The sequence below is a fragment of the Sylvia atricapilla genome, chromosome 3 (genome assembly GCF_009819655.1).
Source record: "Sylvia atricapilla isolate bSylAtr1 chromosome 3, bSylAtr1.pri, whole genome shotgun sequence".
In the NCBI taxonomy this organism is placed as follows: domain Eukaryota; kingdom Metazoa; phylum Chordata; class Aves; order Passeriformes; family Sylviidae; genus Sylvia; species Sylvia atricapilla.
This window is the reverse complement of record NC_089142.1, coordinates 31,036,982-31,057,719: the sequence shown is the minus strand read 5'-3', so window position 1 is coordinate 31,057,719 and position 20,738 is coordinate 31,036,982. Positions and strand designations below refer to the sequence as shown.

Sequence of the window (20,738 nt, the reverse complement as noted above, 5' to 3'; positions counted from 1 at the left end):
CTCCAGCTGGGCCCTCTTTCTACTTAAGACCTTCAGGCACTGCTGCATGATCATTGACTTAATCTCCCCATGTATATTTATTTATTCAGGGTTTCAGGAAGGGCCCTTGAATTTGGCTTTGGCTTCAGGGCAATATTTGAATTGATGAGGGTGACACTGATCTAGAGATATCACGCCCCATACAACGTTCTCTATTTTCATTCTTCAGTGCCGCGCAGTGGTCCAAGAAATGTAAGAGTATTTGATGAGACTACAAACAGTCTTTCTGTACAATGGGATCATGCTGATGGGCCAGTCCAGCAGTACAGAATTATTTATTCACCCACAGTGGGAGACCCGATCGATGAATACGTAAGTTCTGTAATTCCTTAGTAAGACTGAGTTGTTCTCAGTCAATTCTTTAGGCTACAGAACAAACAAGACACGTGTTCTACGTGTAATACACTATGCAGGCTCTGTGGGTTATCTGGTCATTGTCAATATTAGGAAGCCATGGTTTGTATAAAACAGGGATTTTTTTCCATGAAGTTAGAGAAAATACATGGTTTCATGAACAAATATGAGTGTGAAATAATGTTAAATATGTGAGTCACACATTAATCAGAAGATTCTGAACAGGATCTGCTTCCTGGCATTTCGTTAAAATGTGATGCATTGAATAGCCATCTATTACTTCATACTGTATTCATTACAAAGTCAGTGAGCTAGGATACAGAATAAACATGTCTGCAAATTAAAGAGTTGACAGAGTCTAATAAGACAACTTTGATCCAGCATGCAACTTGCTGTTCTAAGTTTCAGTATGAATTTTAAGTGCGTTTCATTTCCAGCACCTTAATGATAGTACAAGTTATTCTGAAGCTTATAAAATTCACAGAGTATTTATAGCAAAGCTAAACTCTGTATTACTGTATAGCACATGCTGAAAATTCCCTGTTTGAAAATTCCCTGTTTGAAAATTCAATGTTCAAATTGAAATTTGAAAATTCGAAAAATACTGGACTCTTTAATCAGGACAGACATATTGTCAACACACATATTTTCTTTGCAGAAAAGACTGGAAATCCATAAAAACAGCAAGTCTTAAAGAACTGAAAATTTTAATCAAGTATTCATAGCAAATGCTGACTGGCATGCACTTTTGAGATAGATACCTCAAGTTACTTCCCTTAGTTTCACTGCTTTATGTCTTCCTTATGGAGCAGAATCATTTTTAGGATTATACCTACTTTTCATTAGGAGGGAACAATAGTGCATGGCTGCATGAGGAAGCTGAGATTGAGGGATGCATATATAGGAACATTTTTAAATGTCAATATATTTAGAGCTTCTGTCTCAGAATAACTTGCTTCTGCCAAGAAAACAAACATATCATTATGACTTTCATGTTTCTGTGAGGGAAGAATCCTAGTGAAGAACTGCAGCATCTCAGTCTGATGTGAAGGTTGGGACTGAAGAGTCAATTTGATTTCTGTTTTTGTGATGGCCACAGTATTTTGCAATTCAAAACGACAAATACTGATAATTGTTTATAGGCTATAACCTTTAAGGTATCCTGAATGACTTTTTCTATGGTGGACATAAAACATAGTGTGCCAAATGTCAGAACAAACTTTTGTTTCTAGCTACTAACTACTGGTCAGTAACAAGACTGTGAGTTTACTTCTGTTTCTTTTGTGTTCTAGACAACAGTTCCTGGCATAAGGAATAATGTGATACTGCAACCACTACAATCAGATACACCATATAAAATCACTGTTGTTGCTGTGTACGAAGATGGAGATGGTGGACAACTGACTGGAAATGGCAGAACTGGTAATTGTAGTTTTTGTATTATTTATTCTTTTTTAAATTCAAGACATATTCCTTGAGCACTTCAACATTGCTAAGGTTTCATTAAGTTAATGAATTAATTACCTTGCAGAGTAACAAGCTGGATTTCTAAAGATTGAAAAACAATTATTAGTCTAATTAGAATGGGTTTTCTTCTTTCTTTTTAGTTGGCCTGCTCCCTCCTCAAAATATGTATATAACTGATGAATGGTATACACGATTCAGAGTTTCCTGGGATCCTTCACCATCTCCTGTTCTTGGCTATAAAATTGTGTACAAACCTGTGGGTAAGAAGACTTGATCATTCTGAGTATAAAACTTTCAGAGCAACAAATAGCTAATGGCAGACCAGAGCAGAAATCATATATATCATTTTGTGTTAAAGGATCTATTTATTTTCTTTGTTTACCAATTTTCATGAAAACTTTAATCTTATTATCAGTATTATATAATAAACACAAACTATCAATCACAGTTTCATACATTCAATTACAGAGATTGAATTATATAGTTAAAACTTTATACAGTGTCCTGGTTTTTTTTAACCTCTTTAATGACTCTTGTCCTTCTTGAGCTTACGTTGGACAGGTATTTGGGTACTAATGGCCTGCAGAACTTCTGTTTTATGTGGCCTTCAAAAAATATACATATCTTTCTATAAGCTGAACATAAATATGGCACAATAGTTTTTAAAACTCTGTGTATGTTCTGTTTGCAACATTGTAATATGCTAAAATTTTAGAAATCAGTATCTTTGGTTGAGATAAATGAGGTTAACTTTTACAGATGTGTAAGAGACAGAATAGTTTTGTAGCTCATGTAATCATGATTCTTTCTTTCTCTGTTCTTAATGCTTCCTTGATTCAAGGTTCAAATGAGCCCAGAGAGTTTTTTGTGGGAGAAGTGACTTCCTACATTTTGCATAATCTGTCTCCCAGTACTACTTATGATGTGAATGTTTATGCCCAGTATGATTCTGGAATGAGCATACCTTTGACAGATCAAGGCACTACATGTAAGTCAGAATAATTTTGTCATAGTCATGCTGATGCATATGTTGGTTTGAGATAGCATTGATAAAGAGAAGATTTTGATGGCTGGTTGCTAGGAAGCCTGAGCATCCTCTTGTGGACAATGCTTTCCATCTGTCCATGATGTAGATCTTCAAAACACTAATCTTGGAAAGAGTAATGAAGATATATTTTGAAGTAAAGACCTGATGAAATAAAATTTTCTAGACTATTTGCTAAAATTTTGTTAAGCTATAGCTGGAGTCAATCTTTACCTGTCTCCAGGGTACTACAGAATCTAACCATGTTACTGAGCAGGTCTAGACTTTTTGATACTCTGCTTTTACCTGAAAGGAATATCCAGTGATTTTGATGGTGGCCTCAGCTAAGAAACTTCTAAAAATTTCTTCAGTTATGATGAATCAAGCATCCTGACTCTGTACATTCTTTTCATACTGCTGTATATATGAGTCAGGTTTTAATTTTTGGAGGTTTCTGATTTTGTGAAGAAATCAACTTCATGTGAAAACTCATAAAATGGGCTGTTACTCAGTATGGGATCTGAGGCCTTTGTAAATAGCTAGGTGGGGATTTTTAGGGTGTAAAATAAAGAGATTTGACTAGAACTGCTCTTCCTTTCTGCAGTTATTTTTAAAAATCAAATTCCAAACCAGCACTGCTAATATAATTTTAATTTTGGTGTGCTTTACCTAATACATACTATTTTCCAGAGAACAATTTCTCTCTTTCTCTTTTCACAGTGTATTTGAATGTCACTGACCTAACAAGCTACAAAGTGGGTTGGGATACCCTCTGTATCCGGTGGTCACCTCATCGGTCAGCAACTTCCTACAGACTGAAGCTAAACCCAACTGATGGTTTGTTCTGCTTTTTGCATTTTCTAGAAACATAACTGTCTTATGTCAGTGACAGCACCACTTTTTTGGACTGGTGAGGAGCACCAACCATAGTGATACATCTGAGTGATGAAAAAGCTGCAAAGAGAGAGTACTGCTTATGGTCAAGTAGACCTACGTCTACCAGTTGCTTGGTTTCACTGCAAAGTACACTTCAGTTGTAGTTTCCAGTGTACTCCAGATTTCATAATCACTACACAATTTTGGTCTAGAAAGGCTGTTGTGGGACAAGAATAGGGGTGCTGTCCTGTTGGCTCCAACCTCCTCTCAAGAAGTTCCTTTATTTCTAAACTTATGTATACATACATTAGAAGGGAAGTAATAGGTTCTAATTTTCTTTTTGTTGGGCTTTTTTTTGACAGGTTCCAGAGGACAGGAAATCACCATACGTGGGTCAGAAACAAGCCACTGTTTTACTGGCCTCTCACCAGACACAGAATACAATGCTACTGTCTTTGTTCAGACCCCTAACCTTGAGGGACCTCCAGTCTCTATGAGGGAGCATACAGGTGGGTAACAGATACTGTGAACTTTAAGTTTTAGATATAGAATTTGTCTTGGTTCAGCCGTAGAATAAAATTTTATTTCTTTTCAGTCCTCAAACCTACAGAGGCACCAACTCCACCACCTACACCTCCTCCACCTCCCACAATCCCTCCAGCTCGGGATGGTATGTTTATTTCTAGAATTATTCAATATTTTTGTGTAGTTGCTGTACTATTTCATAGTTTATCTCCATTTTCTCATAACTTTAAGTGGATTTAAAACAAGCACACCATCTTAGGGAAATGAAGATTGAAACTTTTCCTAATGCCACTCCTTTGTTCCAGAGCTTTACTAGACTTCATCATTTCCTGGTTTAGGACAGCAAGATGCAAACCTTTGGGGAAAAAATATTGATATTCTATAGCTCTGCTATAGAAAGTCTATGAGTTTATCTGCTCTCAGCAGACAATTCATGTTTTACAGTAGCCAATAAAAAAAAAAATGTAATTTACATTTTGTTATTGAACTCTTTCACATTTCTTGACATTTTCTTTGCCATGTTTTAATAAATGTTTTTTGGACTTTCAGTATGCAGAGGTGCCAAAGCAGACATAGTATTCTTGACTGATGCTTCCTGGAGTATTGGTGATGATAATTTCAACAAAGTAGTGAAATTTGTTTTTAGTACAGTAGGAGCCTTTGATTTAATCAATCCTGCTGGAATCCAGGTAGGTTTGTTATTCCTATTGGGTACATTTTGGAGGGAAATTGAAGATGAACTGAATTGTTACTTTCTTTCAGAATGCTGTCATTTTTTTGTATTAGATTGCTGTAAAATACATGTATATAGGTGTGCATGCCTATTATTTATTAAATATATTTGCTATTTTAGAAATACAAGGGAAATCCAGTCTATTTTGAGATATTAATATTCTGAAATACAAAAGTGACAGTTTGTGGGAATCCTCCAGGTAGATAAACTGGGGCGATGTACGATCAATTTTATATTTTCATTTATTTGAATATGGCATCAACAACTGGCATACTGCTTAGTTCTTATATCATAGGTTTTGTCTCTGTCGTAACAGAAATCTGTTTAGGGACATTCTGACTTTTGATTGAGGGCTGCATTTTAAATTCTCAGTGTAAAAGCTGAGTCTTGTGCATGCCGGGTCCAGCTAGCTTGCCACTGCTGAGCTCCCTAGAATCCCACTTCAGTAAATGACAGAATGCCTTTGAAAAAGGTACTTGCAGAAGCCTTTTCAAGCTGTGATAACATGGGTCCACTCAAGGTGGGCATAGTAAAAGTATGAAGAGGTCCTCTTAATGAATTAGTACATTTTGAGAGAGTAAACAGTAACAGCTAATGAGGAATAGACTTTCAGTAGTTCTGGGCTGCTCACAGTTATGTCAAAGTAACTTACTGTCAGACTTCTTAAGCCATAAGCACTGCACCATTACCAGTTTTCCTCTAGTTGTAGGAGCTGCATGAAATCATTGTCTAGGTTCCCATAACCACTTCTCTTTCACTAGATGAAATGAAAGACATGAGGTCTGAGAGAGTTTCTTACATGGTATTTCTAGAGTGTTGCAGAGAGCTGCAGGTGCAATTCTTTTTCTTTGTTTAGAAGGCTGACAGGATATCTACATTGTTAAAGATCTCCTTTTCATCTTCTAGGCATACTTTTAGTCATTTGATTCCTAGTCTTTAACTCTCTAGACTTTTAAAGGAAAAGATATTCTTTAAAGTCACTCTGTGTCAGACTCTATCAATCTTAGCTCTAATCTATACTGGGTAGTTTGCCTTTTTTGTTGTTTGTTTTGTTTTGTTTCATATATTTTTCTTGCTAATATATATGGAAGTAGAGAAAACAATATAGGTGACAGACACATATAAACACTAATGTTTAGTAAAATAACGAAGTCACATACCACTTGAGATGCAACAATTTCAGATTTTTAATTGAAAATAATTTTAAGAGGGGAATTTACTACAACAAATGAAATGTGAATATATACATACAGAAATATTTCTATTCAACATTAAAATAGCATGCCCTCATATTGCAATTTTACAGAATATTAAAAGGAGAGGAAAAAAAGGTTATATAGAAATAAATTTTCAGTGATTGTATTTCAGTATTTAAGACAGGAGAGTATACACTTATGTGTGTATCCAACATTATTAACATTCTATTGACAAATTCTTTTTTATTCCTAAAATAATGCAGGTGGAAGTCTAGTAGATACTGCACATCTGCTCAGGAGTGGAGAATAGGCATATATATCTCACCATAGTAACAGCAAGAATTTGATCATATGCATTTAAAGCCATACTACATTTTATACATAGAAGAGAAAGAAAGAAAGATGGAAAGAAGAAAAGAAGGAAAAAAAAGAAAAGATAGTTGTGTGCATATTGCTGTGATGTCTATATATAAAAACATGTATGTGTGTGCATAACCAGACATTTGAAAAAGAATTTTTGACTATTTAAGGCTAATTAATATACAAATTGACATACTTCAGTGGAGAGAGCTGGCCTGAATGTGGAGGTATGAGACTGAACACTGTGTTATATTCCACTTCAGGTTTCATTTGTGCAGTACAGTGATGAGGCAAAATCTGAATTTAAACTGAATACATTTGATGACAAAGCCCAGGCCCTGGGAGCTCTTCAAAATATTCAGTACAGAGGAGGAAACACAAGGACAGGTAATTCTGGGCTGTAATCATATTTATTTAAGATAAAATATTTTCAGAAACTGCGTAATTATCCTAATATTGCATGGCTGAACCAGGTTTTTCTGTTGTGTTTTAGCTCTATGGCTGTTGCCATTACAAAGTAAAAGAATTCTTCTCTTGTGGATAATAAGGATGATTCCTTGTTTATTGTACACTTCGCAGGCAAAGCCCTAACATTTATCAAAGAAAAGGTTTTGACTTGGGAGAGTGGCATGAGGCGAGGTGTTCCCAAGGTACTTGTTGTTGTCACAGATGGTCGGTCTCAGGACGAGGTGAGGAAAGCAGCAACAGTCATACAGCACTCTGGTAAGCAATTCACAGCACCTGGCTGTTTCTTTCCTGTATTGCTGCAATTATCTGCGAATCATTTGCTCATCCTTTATGGACTCGGAAATGTATTCTGGGTATTTGGGGAAACCTCAAAACTATTCAAAGAATTTGTGCTCTCTGGACCTAGATTTACATTTTCTTTCTTAAGCCTTCTGTCTGGGGAAGGATGACTTCCCAAAGTTTTCAAGCAATTCCTCAGGCATGTCATATCAAAGATGTGGCATTTGGTTACTTCTTTTGCTTTTCCGTGTGTGGACCCCAGAAATCATTGGGAAGTGTACTCCATACTAGTGCTTATGTTTTAATGGGCCTGATTTGCTGAGGTTTATATTTTCTTTGGTATAAACCAGTGGATCTCCAGTTAAAGTAACTGTTTTTGAAGGAGCTGGGTCCGAGTGGACTCCTCTGTTGCCTTTTGAGCTAAGAAGCACTGCACTTCCTCATCAGATTTGATGATTGTGGTTTATGTGAATGTAGTCTGTTCCTGTCCCAGCACTCGGCATTTTGCGTTTCAGTGCATGAACCACCTAGTCCTGATCTCTGGGCAGGGACATGTTGAACATCCTTATGGAACCACATGCATGTAAAACACAAGTGGTCATCTTCTGTGTCTTTTTAATCTGGAAGAATTAGCTCTGTCTAGATGGTTTCTTAGTCTCCCTGGACAATATGCTTCAGCGCTTAGCTACCCTACCGGTAGGAGACCTTTGTGTTGCATTTCACCTAAGTCTTTCTTCATGCTAGTGAGATTGTTGTCTTCATTTACCTAGTTAACCAGGAAAGAAGTTGATTACTGTCCACTGTAATGGGCCTTCCTATTTGAAACCTGTTGTCATCTCCTCTTTCTGTCCTCTCTGTTCTAGACCAAACAAACCTATTTCCTTCAATTTCATATTGAGCATGTTTTTGAAACCTCTTGTTGTTTTTAGTTTCCTCTCTATTTGCTTTGTTTTCTACACATAACAAAACATGCTCAAAGCTGGACAGAGTATTTCAGACAGAGTTTCACCAGAATTTGCTACAGAATTGGCTATCACTTACCTTATTAAAAAAAAAAAAAAAAAAAAAAAAAAAAGGGATACTTTTATCATTTGGAATAAATATGAATTCCAGTTTCATCCTTCAACTGGGTTTTCCAGTGTCTGAGAAGTTTCTCTTCAATTAAACTTACACCTGGTGGTATGACTGACTTCTATGGTCTGGTTCTTCTCATTTGACTTAAGACATCTGACAACTAAATGTCTAGTCTGAGATCATCGTGTAGGGTTCTTTTATGACTGGTGAAGAGAGCAACAGAGAGGCATCTATAGAAAATGACTTTTCCTATCCCGAAGTCAGCATGCTAGGGAGCTAAGATGAATTGCTATCTGAATCTGCCCATGCCTATCTGGTGGCTATAGAGAAAAACTACACAAATCAACTTGGTAAGTAGAAGTTGGTGAGGTGAAAACCACTCTAAGAAAGTGAAACCTAGAGCCATGAAATGCAAGAGATGGAAACAGATAGACAACTAGATAACCAAAGGTCTGTACAGTTTTTGGCCACAGAACAGATTTAAGATACTGTAGAGTTGAGAGAATTGTATGTTTTGTATTAAAGAGTGAGAGGACTATGTAGCCAATAGTGCATGAGATTGGAAGATTGGACAATGCCCCCCAAAAAACAATGAAAGAGGAGAAAGTTTTGAAAGAAAGATGCGAAAACCTTCTGAGCTTTGACAGGGTGAAAAGAGATCTGGAACATGTGCTCACAGGCAGCTCCTCACAAGTCAATGACTTATGCAATATTGACATGAAAAATGTTAATGTATGTTCACTGCATTTCAAGTAACAAGTATTATTTTTACAGGCTTCAGCGTGTTTGTGGTTGGTGTGGCCGATGTAGATTACAATGAACTGGCCAAGATTGCCAGCAAGCCCAGTGAGCGTCATGTATTTATCGTTGATGACTTTGATGCCTTTGAAAAGATTCAAGATAACCTCGTCACCTTTGTGTGTGAGACAGCTACCTCAAGTGAGTAGAGTTTCCCTTTTCCCAAATTAATATCTTTGCTTATATACAGCTACAAGTGAGTGATGGGCTGACCTTGGCTGGATGCTGGGTGCCCATCAAAGCTGCTCTATTGCTCCCCTTCTCAGCTGAACATGGAAGAGAAAATACAACTAAAGGCTCATGGATTGAGATAAGGGCAGGAAGAAATCACTGAGCAACTACTGTCATGGGTAAAACAGACTCAATGTGGAGTAAAATTAATTTATTATCAATGAAATCAGAGTAGGATAAGGAGAAATAAAACCAGGTATTAAAAACTTGCCCCTGCCCTTCCCTTCTTCCTGGAGTTAGCTTTACTCCCAATTGTCTCCTCACTCTGGGTACCACAGGAGTACAGAGAATGAGGGCTGTGGTCAGCTCATCACATGTTGTCTCTACTGCTCCTTCCTCCCCAGGGCGGGTAGACTTCAAACTCTTTCCCTGCTCCAATGAGGGTCCCTACCATGGGAGACAGTCCTCCACGAACTTCTCAACATGGGTCCTTCCCATGGGCTGCAGTTTTTCATGAACTGCTCTAGTGTGGATCACAGAATCACCCTTGTTAGGGTTGGAAGGGACCTCTGGAGATTATCCAGTCTGATGCCTCTGGTCACCTGGAGCAGGTTACACAGGAATGCATCCAGGTGGATATTGAATTTCTCCAGAGAGTGCGACTACACAACGTCTCTTGGCAGCCTGTTCCAGTGCTCTGCCACTCTCAACATAAGAAAGTTCTTCCTCATATTGAGGTGAAGCTTCTTCTGTTTTAGTTTGTGGCCTTTGTTCCTTTTTCTGGGCACTCCTGAAAGTACTGAAAATCATCTGGCACCATCCTCTTGACATCCAACTTTGAGATATTTATATGTATTAATGAGGTCCTCTCTCAGTGTTCTCTAGACTTAACAGGCTCACCTGCCTCTGTCTCTCCTCATAAGAGAGCTGTTCCAGATCCCTCATCTTCATGCAACACTGCTGGAACCTTTCCCGTAGCTCCTAGTCTTTCTTGTATTGAGGAGCCCCAAACTGGATTCGGCATTCCAGATGTGGCCTCACTAGGGCTGAGCAGAGGGGTGGGATCACTTGACCTGCTGGCCACTCTCCCTGATGCACCCTACGATAATATTGACCTCTCTGGCTGCAAGGCCAGCTCATAGTCAGCCTGTTATCCACCAAAGCTCCCATGTCCTTTTCAGCAGAACTGCTGTCTAGTAGGTCAGCCCCCAACCTAAATTTGGGGTAATTGCTCTCCATGTGCCGTACCCTACACTTGCCCTTGTTAAATCTCATTAACAAGGTCCCTTCCACATGGTGCAGTCCTTCAGTCACAACCTGCTCAATTGTGGGTCTCTTATGAGGTCAACAAGTCCTCCCAGCAAACCTGTTCCGGCATGGGCTTTTCCTTCCATGGTGCCACAGGTCCTGCCAGGAACCTGCTACAGTATGGGCTTCCCACAGTGTCACAGTCTCCTTCCGACATTCACGTGCTCTGCCATAGGGTCCTCTAGGGGCTGCAAGCAGATACTTCCACAGTCTGCAGAGTGACAGCCTGCCTAACCATAGTCTTCACCACAGGGAAGACCAGGAATGCAGTGAAATCTCTGCTCTGGTGCCTGACAGAGTTGTTTCTCTCACATATTCTCATTCCTCTCTCCAGCTGCAGGCTGTTGTGCCATTCTAGCAGACACAACCCCCAACCCCAGCCACTGCCCTTTGTTAAATGTGTTATTCCTCAGTCACTGCCAGCATTGCCGATGGGCTTAGCCTTGGCCAGCAGCAGGTCCGTCTTGGAACCAGATGGAACTAACTCTGCTGGACACAGGGGAAGCATCTGGCAGCTTCCCACAGAAATCCCCCTTGTAGCTCCCCCATTACCAAAGTTTTGCCACTCAAACCGAATACAATTTGCCATCTTATTTAAGGTACATCAAAAGATATGTTCATGTTAAAAAGTTAGATTTCAGAATAACTGGATATAGTTCAAGGGAGCAAGTTGCATTTTGAAATTTTGAAGTGAATATTGTGTTTTGTACAATCTAATCTTGCATTTCAAAAATGCGAGTAGAAGAAGAAAAGATTAACAGTCACTGACAGTCACTGACAACGTTAAGAAGTAGAATGATGCATAATGTAAACTGCAGGGCACAACGGGTTTATTTACCACTGGAATAGGTAAATGGTACTAAAGATGTTTAGCTATAGTGTGTGATGCTGTTTTAAAATTATCTAAGTAAAGCTCAGTTGTTTATTCAAGTGAAATCCATCTATGGCAAAAATAAGAAATTCTCAGGCCTGTCATGTGCAACTGCATGTTCTCTAGCTGCCTCATCTGCTGGCTCCTGAGGAGCCACATAAATTTGCAGTTATTTCTTGAGAATCTGACAACTACTATGCAGCTTGACTCATGCCTTAAATATTCATGGAAAGACTGTGTCATTGTCCTCTTTTCTTCTTATGAATTATGCTTTTAAAATATTTGGGGTTCATTTGTCATTTTATACAATTAGTCAGAAAATACCCTACTAAAAATGATGTGTAAAGATTTTGACATTACATCTACCACAGCTCAGGACACAGTATGACAAATGTAACAAAAGCTGTCTCATAATTAATAATAGCATAGTAATAAAACTGGTAATAAAACTTCCTGAAGTACACATATGTTCATATCCTGTTAGGCATAGTAGTTTTGAATTATATATTGTTTCATGTCTTCCAGCTTGTCCCCTTATTTACTTGGAGGGATACACTTCACCTGGTAAGTGATTGTCTAATATTTTGGCATAGGTTCATTTGTGTCTTTTACAACTCTACAGTGTTTCTTATTTTTTTTAATTTTCTTTCTGGACTTAAAGGTTTCAAGATGCTGGAATCATATAATCTAACAGAGAAGCATTTTGCTTCTGTACAAGGAGTTTCACTGGAATCGGGCTCTTTCCCAAGCTATGTAGCATATAAACTCCACAAAAATGCCTTTGTCAGCCAGCCAATACGGTAAGTAAACCTAAAGATTTATATTCAAGGTGACCAGGTGATGAAGGATTAACAGAGTTTATAGCTAGCATTTGTGTGTTATGGAAGATGCATTAATTTAATGTTCTTTTTACTAAGCTTCAAGAAATATACTCTGAAGAACACCTATCATTGTTTCCATTAAATGCTAATCTATTCCTTCTACTGCAATCACAGTTCACTATTCTGGTTGCTTATTGTTCTTAAACATTTTGCTTATGCTTCTTAACCATTCAAGTTGCATATAATCTACAGTTTATCCTTAGGCAGTTGAAAAACAACCTCTTTAGTACAATGAATTCTATGTTGCTGGACGGGAATAGTTTCAATATGAAGGGATTAGTATCACTTTTTCCAGAAGCATCGTTCTTACTGCAATAGGCAGCACATTGATGCCATTGACTTAGGATAGTTTCTCCTCTACTTGACTTGCCTTATTTGGCAAATGGAGTAGAGTTTGCAAGGGCCTGTGGTCTTAGAGGTTGGTTATGGATGGGTAATGCAGTGGTCATTCTTGCCAATACTTCTTCCCAAAGGAAAAAAAGGACTTAGTTAGCAGTTAGTTTTACTAAAAGTCGAACAGTACCTTTCTCCCTTTTTTTTTTTTTTTTTTTTTAACATTTGTTTCTCTCCCATCTATTTAATTAAGTAAGTTTCAAAAAAGGTTATTCTGGTTCAGAGGAGATGCCTAAAAATAGCCTATTGTTCCTATTAAATTTTGGAAAATTTAGTTTTCTCTTCACAGAAGCCTTTGAAATTGTCTGCAGTACTGCCAGATTGGGTAAAGATCAGATCACAAGCGCAGAAGCTGAGGTTTATGAAGAAATAATTTCTTTTTGCTAGCCTTCTGAGATCATAGCTTTAAAAGTGGAGGACTTGAGGACTTTTAAGTTCATTGGCATGACATTAATACCTGTAAGGATGATAGGTTTATGACAGCATGGATTTTTGCAGTCTAGGGAAATACAGATAATCTCACTTTTGCAACTCTCTAGCATTGATAGATATTGCATTAAGGACAAGCTGAAAGATAAAAAGACAATAAAAAGGCATCATATTTATTTCATTTTTTTAGAAATGTTGTTATACGTAGTCTAATGTCTGCTAAAGAGGTGGAATAGACTTGCCAGAGTATTCTGGGCACTTATTTTTCATGAGAATCCAGAAAATAAAACTAGACCTAGTCAGCAAAGCAATAGACACATACTGATCCTAGTGGCACAGTTGTTCCCATATTGGAAATAACTTGTTATCCAAGTTATAAGTTGTGTTGCTATATCTACTTTAATATTTGAATTCTTGCCCTGTGTTGTATGATGTTGTTGACTTAGTAATATGGTTTTATTGCAGTATTCCTACCTGTATATATAAGCTTTTTCTAACATACAAAGCAGCTCCTCTCTTAATTTTAAGGTTTTTGTATTCATGTGACTAAATCTCCTTTTGAGTTCCATTATATTGGTTAAGAGGAAGCAGTAATCACCTCTTTTCTTTCAGTTCTCTTCCCACCTTCTCTCCTTTCCCCTACAGAAAATTCTGGAGGCGATTTCATGCATATTTCTATGTACTTTTGGCTCTGCTTTTTTAATGTAACAGTCCAAATATCACAAATTTAAACCTGAGCCATTTAAAAATGAGCTGGAGCCCTCAGTGCATCACCAGTTGGAAAGAAGCCATTAAATATTCCATCACTGTATCTGTGCCTGAAGGGCAGCAATAGTTAAATGCTGACTGAAGCAGGCTAGATGAAAAAAATTAATAAAGCTGTGGTCCTTTTTTCCTGTACTTATCCTCAAGGAATTTAAAACGTGTAGCTCATACAGAATTTTTGCCACAAGAACACATACCCAAGAGTTCTTGGTCATATTCTGGCATTGTCTCTAATTGTGGTGCTGGGACCGACTGCAGACAGGCTGTGAGTTCATCTTAACAAATCACAGTGCTTTTATATCACAATGGTGTTTTCCATTGGAGAGAGTAGTAAAAAGGCTCTGTTCTACTAAACACTGTGGTTTCCCTGTTACTCTTATGTCTTTTCTCTGTTAAAGAGCAAATGATAATCATATTTTTGTCGTGTGTTTCCACGTGAAAAAATGTCTTTGTATTGTCTTAACAGGGAGATTCACCCGGAGGGATTGCCACAGGCATACACTATCATTCTGTTATTCCGTCTTCTGCCTGAATCCCCCAATGAGCCTTTTGCAATCTGGCAGATTACAGACAGAGATTACAAACCACAAGTGGGAGTTGTGCTTGATCGTAAGGATGATTATACTTATTGCATAGAGAAATTACATGTTATGTTACTTTGCATGCGTTCTCTTACCAAATATTTCCAAACCCAAAGCATTTCTACATGATAAAAGGATTATGCATTTTTAGTTTTAGAGATTTCTTTTAAACTTCATACATCTATAGTTCGAGTAAGAATAATTAATCTAAACTACATTTCAGCTTTGGTATTAACTCTAAAATCAAAGGAAATCTATACACTTAGATGATCATTACGATCATCTATGATTCATGTTTGCCCAAATAAGGGGTAAACTATATATTATCTATAAATGTATATTAGGATGATGGTTTCAGTAGTACACATGAAATGAAATGTGTTATTTTTATTTATTGCAGCCGCCAGCAAAGTGTTGTCATTCTTTAACAAGGATACAAGAGGAGAGGTTCAAACTGTAACTTTTGATAATGATGACGTAAAGAAAATCTTTTATGGAAGCTTTCACAAGGTAAAGGATTGAAATTATGATATTACTTTCTGAAGTACTGTTCTTTTAAATAGAAGACAACCAAGCAGAAGTTACCACAGGTGACTGTATCTGGTTTTTGGATAGTACTTTCAATTGACGTAAGGACCTACAGATCATGTAAAACAAGATCTCTGAAGTTACAGGTCTTCTTTGAACCACTGTAAGAGATTTGTCATGAATTTGTTAAGATTGTGTGAGTGAAGGGATACATCTGAAGAAGAAATTGTAGCCTGGTTCCTGCCACATGAAAGAGGAAGAATAAAAGTTAAAGTGGGAGAAAGAAAGGAAACGAAGTTGTGGTGAGAAAAGATTTCATGGGAGTATAATGATTTGAAATCATTCAGAGCAGAGGAAGATATAGCCAGAGAAAGTGAGTAGGCAGTGACCAAGTGTTGGGAGGCCAATAACATATTGAATGAGGTTCTTATGTTTAACAAACATAATACATGTGTATGTATATATTTAGTAAGTATGAACATGATTTTTTTTTCTTAAAAACACTGGGCCTAAAATATTCCAAGATCATGTTAACTGAGGAACTAACAAGGCGAGAGAGCCCATAAAAGGTCACTTTATGATTTAGAATGAAACTTACAGTTTTTGAATCGACAAAATTGCTAATGAAATCATGTTACATATTGCTGCATCTGCCTTCACTTGTCATAGATTTTTGCTTGCTTTTCTACTTTTGTTCACCAAGTTCTGAAAATTTGATCTTGCCAAGCTTCCTTTGTAGTCATCAAGAAGTGCTTGACTTAAGCAACATGTACACCTCAAAATATTTAAAAAATATTTTATTGCTGTGTTAAATATATATGTTTAGGGCAAGAAAGTGAGCTGAAATTGCAACATTTTTTGTTAGCTGAAATGCACATTCTCATGTTTTCATTTATCTCCCTTCTATTTAGTTTAGTTTTCGTCTGATGACTAAATATGGCTTGAGTATAGCAGTTGTTTTCTTTATGATACCATCTTCTGCATGACTTGTCACTACCAGCATTCCTTTGAGGATACTGATAAGGGGTTGCCTCTGTCAGCTTCCAGATACTGAAGGCCAAGTCATCAACTGAGCTTTGCTAGTTGAAAGTCAGGAAAGATAACTGGTGCTAACATTGTAATATTTTGTGACTTTATCTGTGCAAAACACAGGTGATAATGAAAATCACACAGTACTGTAAAAGCTATTGATTTCTTCAGAATTTGGAGTAACTTCTCAAACTGGTCTTATGTCCAATTATTCTTGTTTTAGAATTTATGCCTGGTTATTTTAGAATTAGGCCTGATTATTTTTGTATATATGGAGAAATGTTTATGTCATTGATTTTGTAACTGATAGTTATGACTAGCTTTGGATCACACTTACATTAAGCAGCCTTTATTTTGTCTTTGAAATTTGCCTTTATTAAAAAAAAAAAAAAAAAAAAGGCGTGGTAGGACAACACAATTTTAATGAAATATATGAATCTACTGGAATGAAAAAAAAAACTGTCAGTAAAGGCTAGGATGTATCTTGTTTTGTTATGAAGGTTGAGTCATCCCCAAGAGGTACTGTTTAGACACAAAGCAGTACGTAGCATGCCTCATTTGAGATATCACAGTGAGATCTGATGCTTTCAGGTCAGTGGTGTGGAGCTCTCCACATGCTGTACTGCCAGCAGTATGTTTTAAATATCTGTTACTAATTTACTTCGCGTTTAAAATCACATTTTTCCTTAAAGTGTCTCTAAGTGTGATCTGAGCAAGCTTATCTGACAGCACTTATTTAAATGTTCCGCTCATTTAGGGAAAAATCTGTGACCCCTGCTAGCTGCTAGAAATTAGCAGTTATGTAAAATTGTTTATTACATTTGCTAGTGAAAAGAAATTACAGAGCAAATAAAAATCCAAAATTTTGTATAATTTCAATAGTTAAATACACTAATACATACGCAGAGAAAGTGATCCTAAGATGTCAAAAAATTAACAGCAGTAGTGGTGATTTGCAAATTATCTTAAAGCTTTACAACTATGAATTCTTGCTTAAGAGATTATTTCTTCAGAAAAAAATTCTCAGTTACTTAATGCAGTTCCCTGTCTTTTTTTCCCCAGAAAGGAATCAAACATTCAGATTTTGATAATATTTAAAGTAGCTGGAAGAGTCTTGGTTTAGAGCTATATTTGGGGTTTTTCACCATGAAACTAAGCTGACTTTTCTGGCTTTTCTCCAGATGATTACTGAATTGCTATCTTAGTCAGGTTGTTAATGATGGCATCATGGGCTTCCCCAGTCCACCTGCTGTCTTGATTAGCTCTTAATCAGATAGCAGTAGTTTCAGATGGATGAAGGAAGGAAAGTAAGATGAACACATTTCTAAAGGTACTTATGCAATTTCTCCTACCATCTAGTTTCAAGAAATGACAAATCTTTACAATGCAAGATTTTTTCCAGAATATTAAGCATTTTTGTGGCTTTCCTTTGATGACTTACTGGCTCATTCAGTGAAATACAGTTAAATACACCTAACTGTAGGGAAATTTACTCTGGCATACTTGAACACTCTGTGTAGCATAGCGATGGTGAAAGCTGTTGACTCTGGCAAGTTCCATAGGAAACATTCTGACTGCCTGAGACAGTCATTAAATTTATAACTGATGTTTTGGAGAGACAGACAACTTCTAATTTCTTATTCTTACCATACTAGACTTCCTTTTAGCTTGCCATTTTGAAATAGTTAGCGAGAGGAAATTTGATAATGAGTTTATATCTTTCTGCTGATATGCATACGGGAAATTAGTTTGCTTGGCTTGTTGATGTGATTCACTCAGCAGCAGGTCAGAACACCATCATACTTTATCCTATAAGGCAGCTGGAGAGAAGAATTAAAGTATGCTTTCTTTCCTAAAATTCCATAAATGAAATAAATAGTCAGAACTAATCAAAATAGATTCTTTGTGCTGGTGTGTTAGAAACTGTTGAAAACAAAATGTATCGGGGTTGAATACAGAGACATATTATTTACTGTAAACTCCAGAAGCCTCCTTTAATTAGATTTATTGCCTAGGCAATGAGATTCAGGCTTGAATTCAGATCTGGCAGTAAATCAGTGTTAAAGTGGTTGAGTCAATGACTCAGGAGAGCTCTCCTTATTTTTGATTGTTGGGATGGATAGGTGATGCTCAGCAGTTATTCCTGTTTGAACCTTTTCAAGCTGATTTCATTCAAAATTCTAATGTAGGTTTACCTCGCCTAAAATTTTTATGTGCTAATGAAAATATAATCTATACTTGCTATGCAATGTGTTTTATTTTATTTAAATTGTGACAACTATTTAACAATCCAGTTGAAGGACTTGTGTATTAGGTGCCTTTCAAAATTAGTAAATTAAATCTGTGATGTGTTTAAACTGGATGATGCAGTAATTAATCTGTAAAATTTGGCCATATAATGAAGTGACTGAGTATATAATGTGCAAATTATAATAAATTTAAAGTTTTGGCATGGTGCTGATTTTGTTTTATAAAAAGTTTGGCATGTAATACCAAATTATACCTTGGATATGGTTATCTTTCTATTGGTTTTTAAATTTTATTATTTGCTCAATTAATACTGTTGGGAATTTTAATTAACAACCTTGCTTGTATACACAGCACTGAGATATAAAGTGTAAGCATATAATTTTTAAAGAGTTTAAGATAAGCTGTGCTGATGCCTTGGAGACAAGTCTGCATGGGAAAATATTCAAAAGGGGAAAAAAAAGTAAAAATTCCCAGGAGATTGTTCAGGCACTTGTTGACTCAGGACATTTAGGGGAATCTCTCAACTTTATGCCAATTTTTAAAGCAGTCATCAAATAGCAACATGCTTCTATATGGTTACATACTGTGATAAGAGAAGGTTTAAAACATAAATACATACTTCAGGGACTCTTTATTCCTGATCTAAATGTGTTGACACTTTAGCAATTACATAGATGCTACAATGATGTATGTGGAATATATGCTGTATGTAAGATATATAAAATCCTTGAAAATTTTTTGTTGCCTGAAGATACTCTTTTATTAACTGCCTAATAGATGTGTTAAAGTGACCCTTGTTTATTTCTTGGAGGCTCCTAAATATTTTCTGTGCCTTTAGAGAAAGATAGAAAATTAACTTTCATAACATTTGCCATATATACTATAAATGTTTGGAGAGAGAATCTTCACTTAGGTTTTGTATGTTCCCCTGTTTAATGTTTACTATGTTTCCCCAAGCACTTCATACTAGTCTCCTGGTAAATGTGCTCTCTCTTTATTACAATTATTCCTTTCTCCCTTCTAAGTATCTTCTATTTCAAATAATCAATCTCTTCCTCTTCCCTGTTTTTCCTTGTTTTGGCATATGTTTTTGTAACCAGATTTCTCTCAAGGAAATATTGTCTTGCATCTTCCATTACTTTGTCCCGGTCTGGGCAGGCTTCTCTGGTCACTTCCTGTATTTCAATGTAGTTGATGCCTCTGGTTGAGTCATCTTTGGGTCTGAAACAATCTACTCTCTGAACTACAGTCTATTAGCCAGTGGGCAGTCCCAGGGTTATAAACATCTTGTGTGGCCCCAGCTATCAGAAGACAACAAGAAATGCTTACATTCACTTCCTCTTCAAAGTTCTTTTATTCTTTACTTTTATGCCATCTTAAAAAAAAAATAAATCAGGTAAGCTTTTAAAATAGTTAATAATAGTTCAACTATTACATTAACTAGTATTTCTTAGCTGTGCTTCTGTGTTCATCTTATTGACCTTCACCACATTCTAGAGAGGTTATAAATGTCATAAACTTTACCCGAGTTTGAATTTTTTTCACCAGTTGGAATTAAAGCAGGATTACTAGGAATAAAATTTAAAACAGTGCTGCTGAATCAATGAAATGCTATTAAAATGTTAAAGTAACTGTGCCCATGTGCTATTTCTAAATATTTTGTTAAACTTTTTTCAGGTCCATATTGTTGTAACTTCATCAAATGTTAAGATTTACATTGACTGCAGTGAAATACTGGAAAAACCAATTAAGGAGGCTGGCAATATCACAACTGATGGCTACGAAATACTTGGGAAACTTCTAAAAGGTGACAGAAGATCAGCAACGGTAAGCAATAAATATGAATCTGTGTATTATTTCAAGACCTTGAAATTTTCTGAGGAAAGAGATTAGAGATTAGAGATTGTTGGGAAACCAGTGTTGCATCTAAAGGTTTCAAGTGTCTGTACTGCCAAACCCAATGTACTTAACTGAAAAGTTTGGTGTTTATAGCTTCTTGTTCTACCAGAATTGCAAGAACAAAAATGGAATAGCTGGAAGTTGCACTCAGGTAAATTCAAACAAGAGCAGGAATTTATTTTTTAATAGAGAGAGCAGATAGTAACTGAGTGCATATATTGTGGATTTTCTATCATTAGAAAAAATTGGAGGATTAATTTTTTAATGATAATGTCAAAAGATTTCATACTTAACAACATACCTAACTTAATGATCTTTCAAGAGTATTACTTTCTTTTACAGTTAGAAATCCAGAATTTTGACATTGTATGCAGTCCAGTTTGGACTAGCAGAGACAGATGCTGTGATCTGCCTTCTATGGTAAGTATAAATGAACCAGA

General features: G+C 36.5%; 1 protein-coding gene across 3 annotated transcripts in view; it reads left to right on the top strand.

The window, feature by feature from the left end:
* COL12A1 (collagen type XII alpha 1 chain) overlaps positions 1–20,738 on the top strand; it is a 100,091-nt gene that overhangs the window by 58,446 nt on the left and 20,907 nt on the right. For all 3 annotated transcript variants that reach the window (XM_066315028.1, XM_066315025.1, XM_066315027.1), the window contains 17 exons: positions 209–351; positions 1,686–1,815; positions 2,001–2,120; positions 2,702–2,848; positions 3,605–3,721; positions 4,123–4,269; positions 4,356–4,430; positions 4,835–4,974; positions 6,838–6,961; positions 7,154–7,297; positions 9,170–9,334; positions 12,069–12,107; positions 12,205–12,343; positions 14,478–14,620; positions 14,993–15,102; positions 20,077–20,226; positions 20,641–20,718. In XM_066315028.1, the coding sequence (XP_066171125.1) occupies positions 209–351; positions 1,686–1,815; positions 2,001–2,120; positions 2,702–2,848; positions 3,605–3,721; positions 4,123–4,269; positions 4,356–4,430; positions 4,835–4,974; positions 6,838–6,961; positions 7,154–7,297; positions 9,170–9,334; positions 12,069–12,107; positions 12,205–12,343; positions 14,478–14,620; positions 14,993–15,102; positions 20,077–20,226; positions 20,641–20,718 (2,111 nt within the window). The remainder of the gene's footprint in view (positions 1–208; positions 352–1,685; positions 1,816–2,000; positions 2,121–2,701; positions 2,849–3,604; positions 3,722–4,122; positions 4,270–4,355; positions 4,431–4,834; positions 4,975–6,837; positions 6,962–7,153; positions 7,298–9,169; positions 9,335–12,068; positions 12,108–12,204; positions 12,344–14,477; positions 14,621–14,992; positions 15,103–20,076; positions 20,227–20,640; positions 20,719–20,738) is intronic.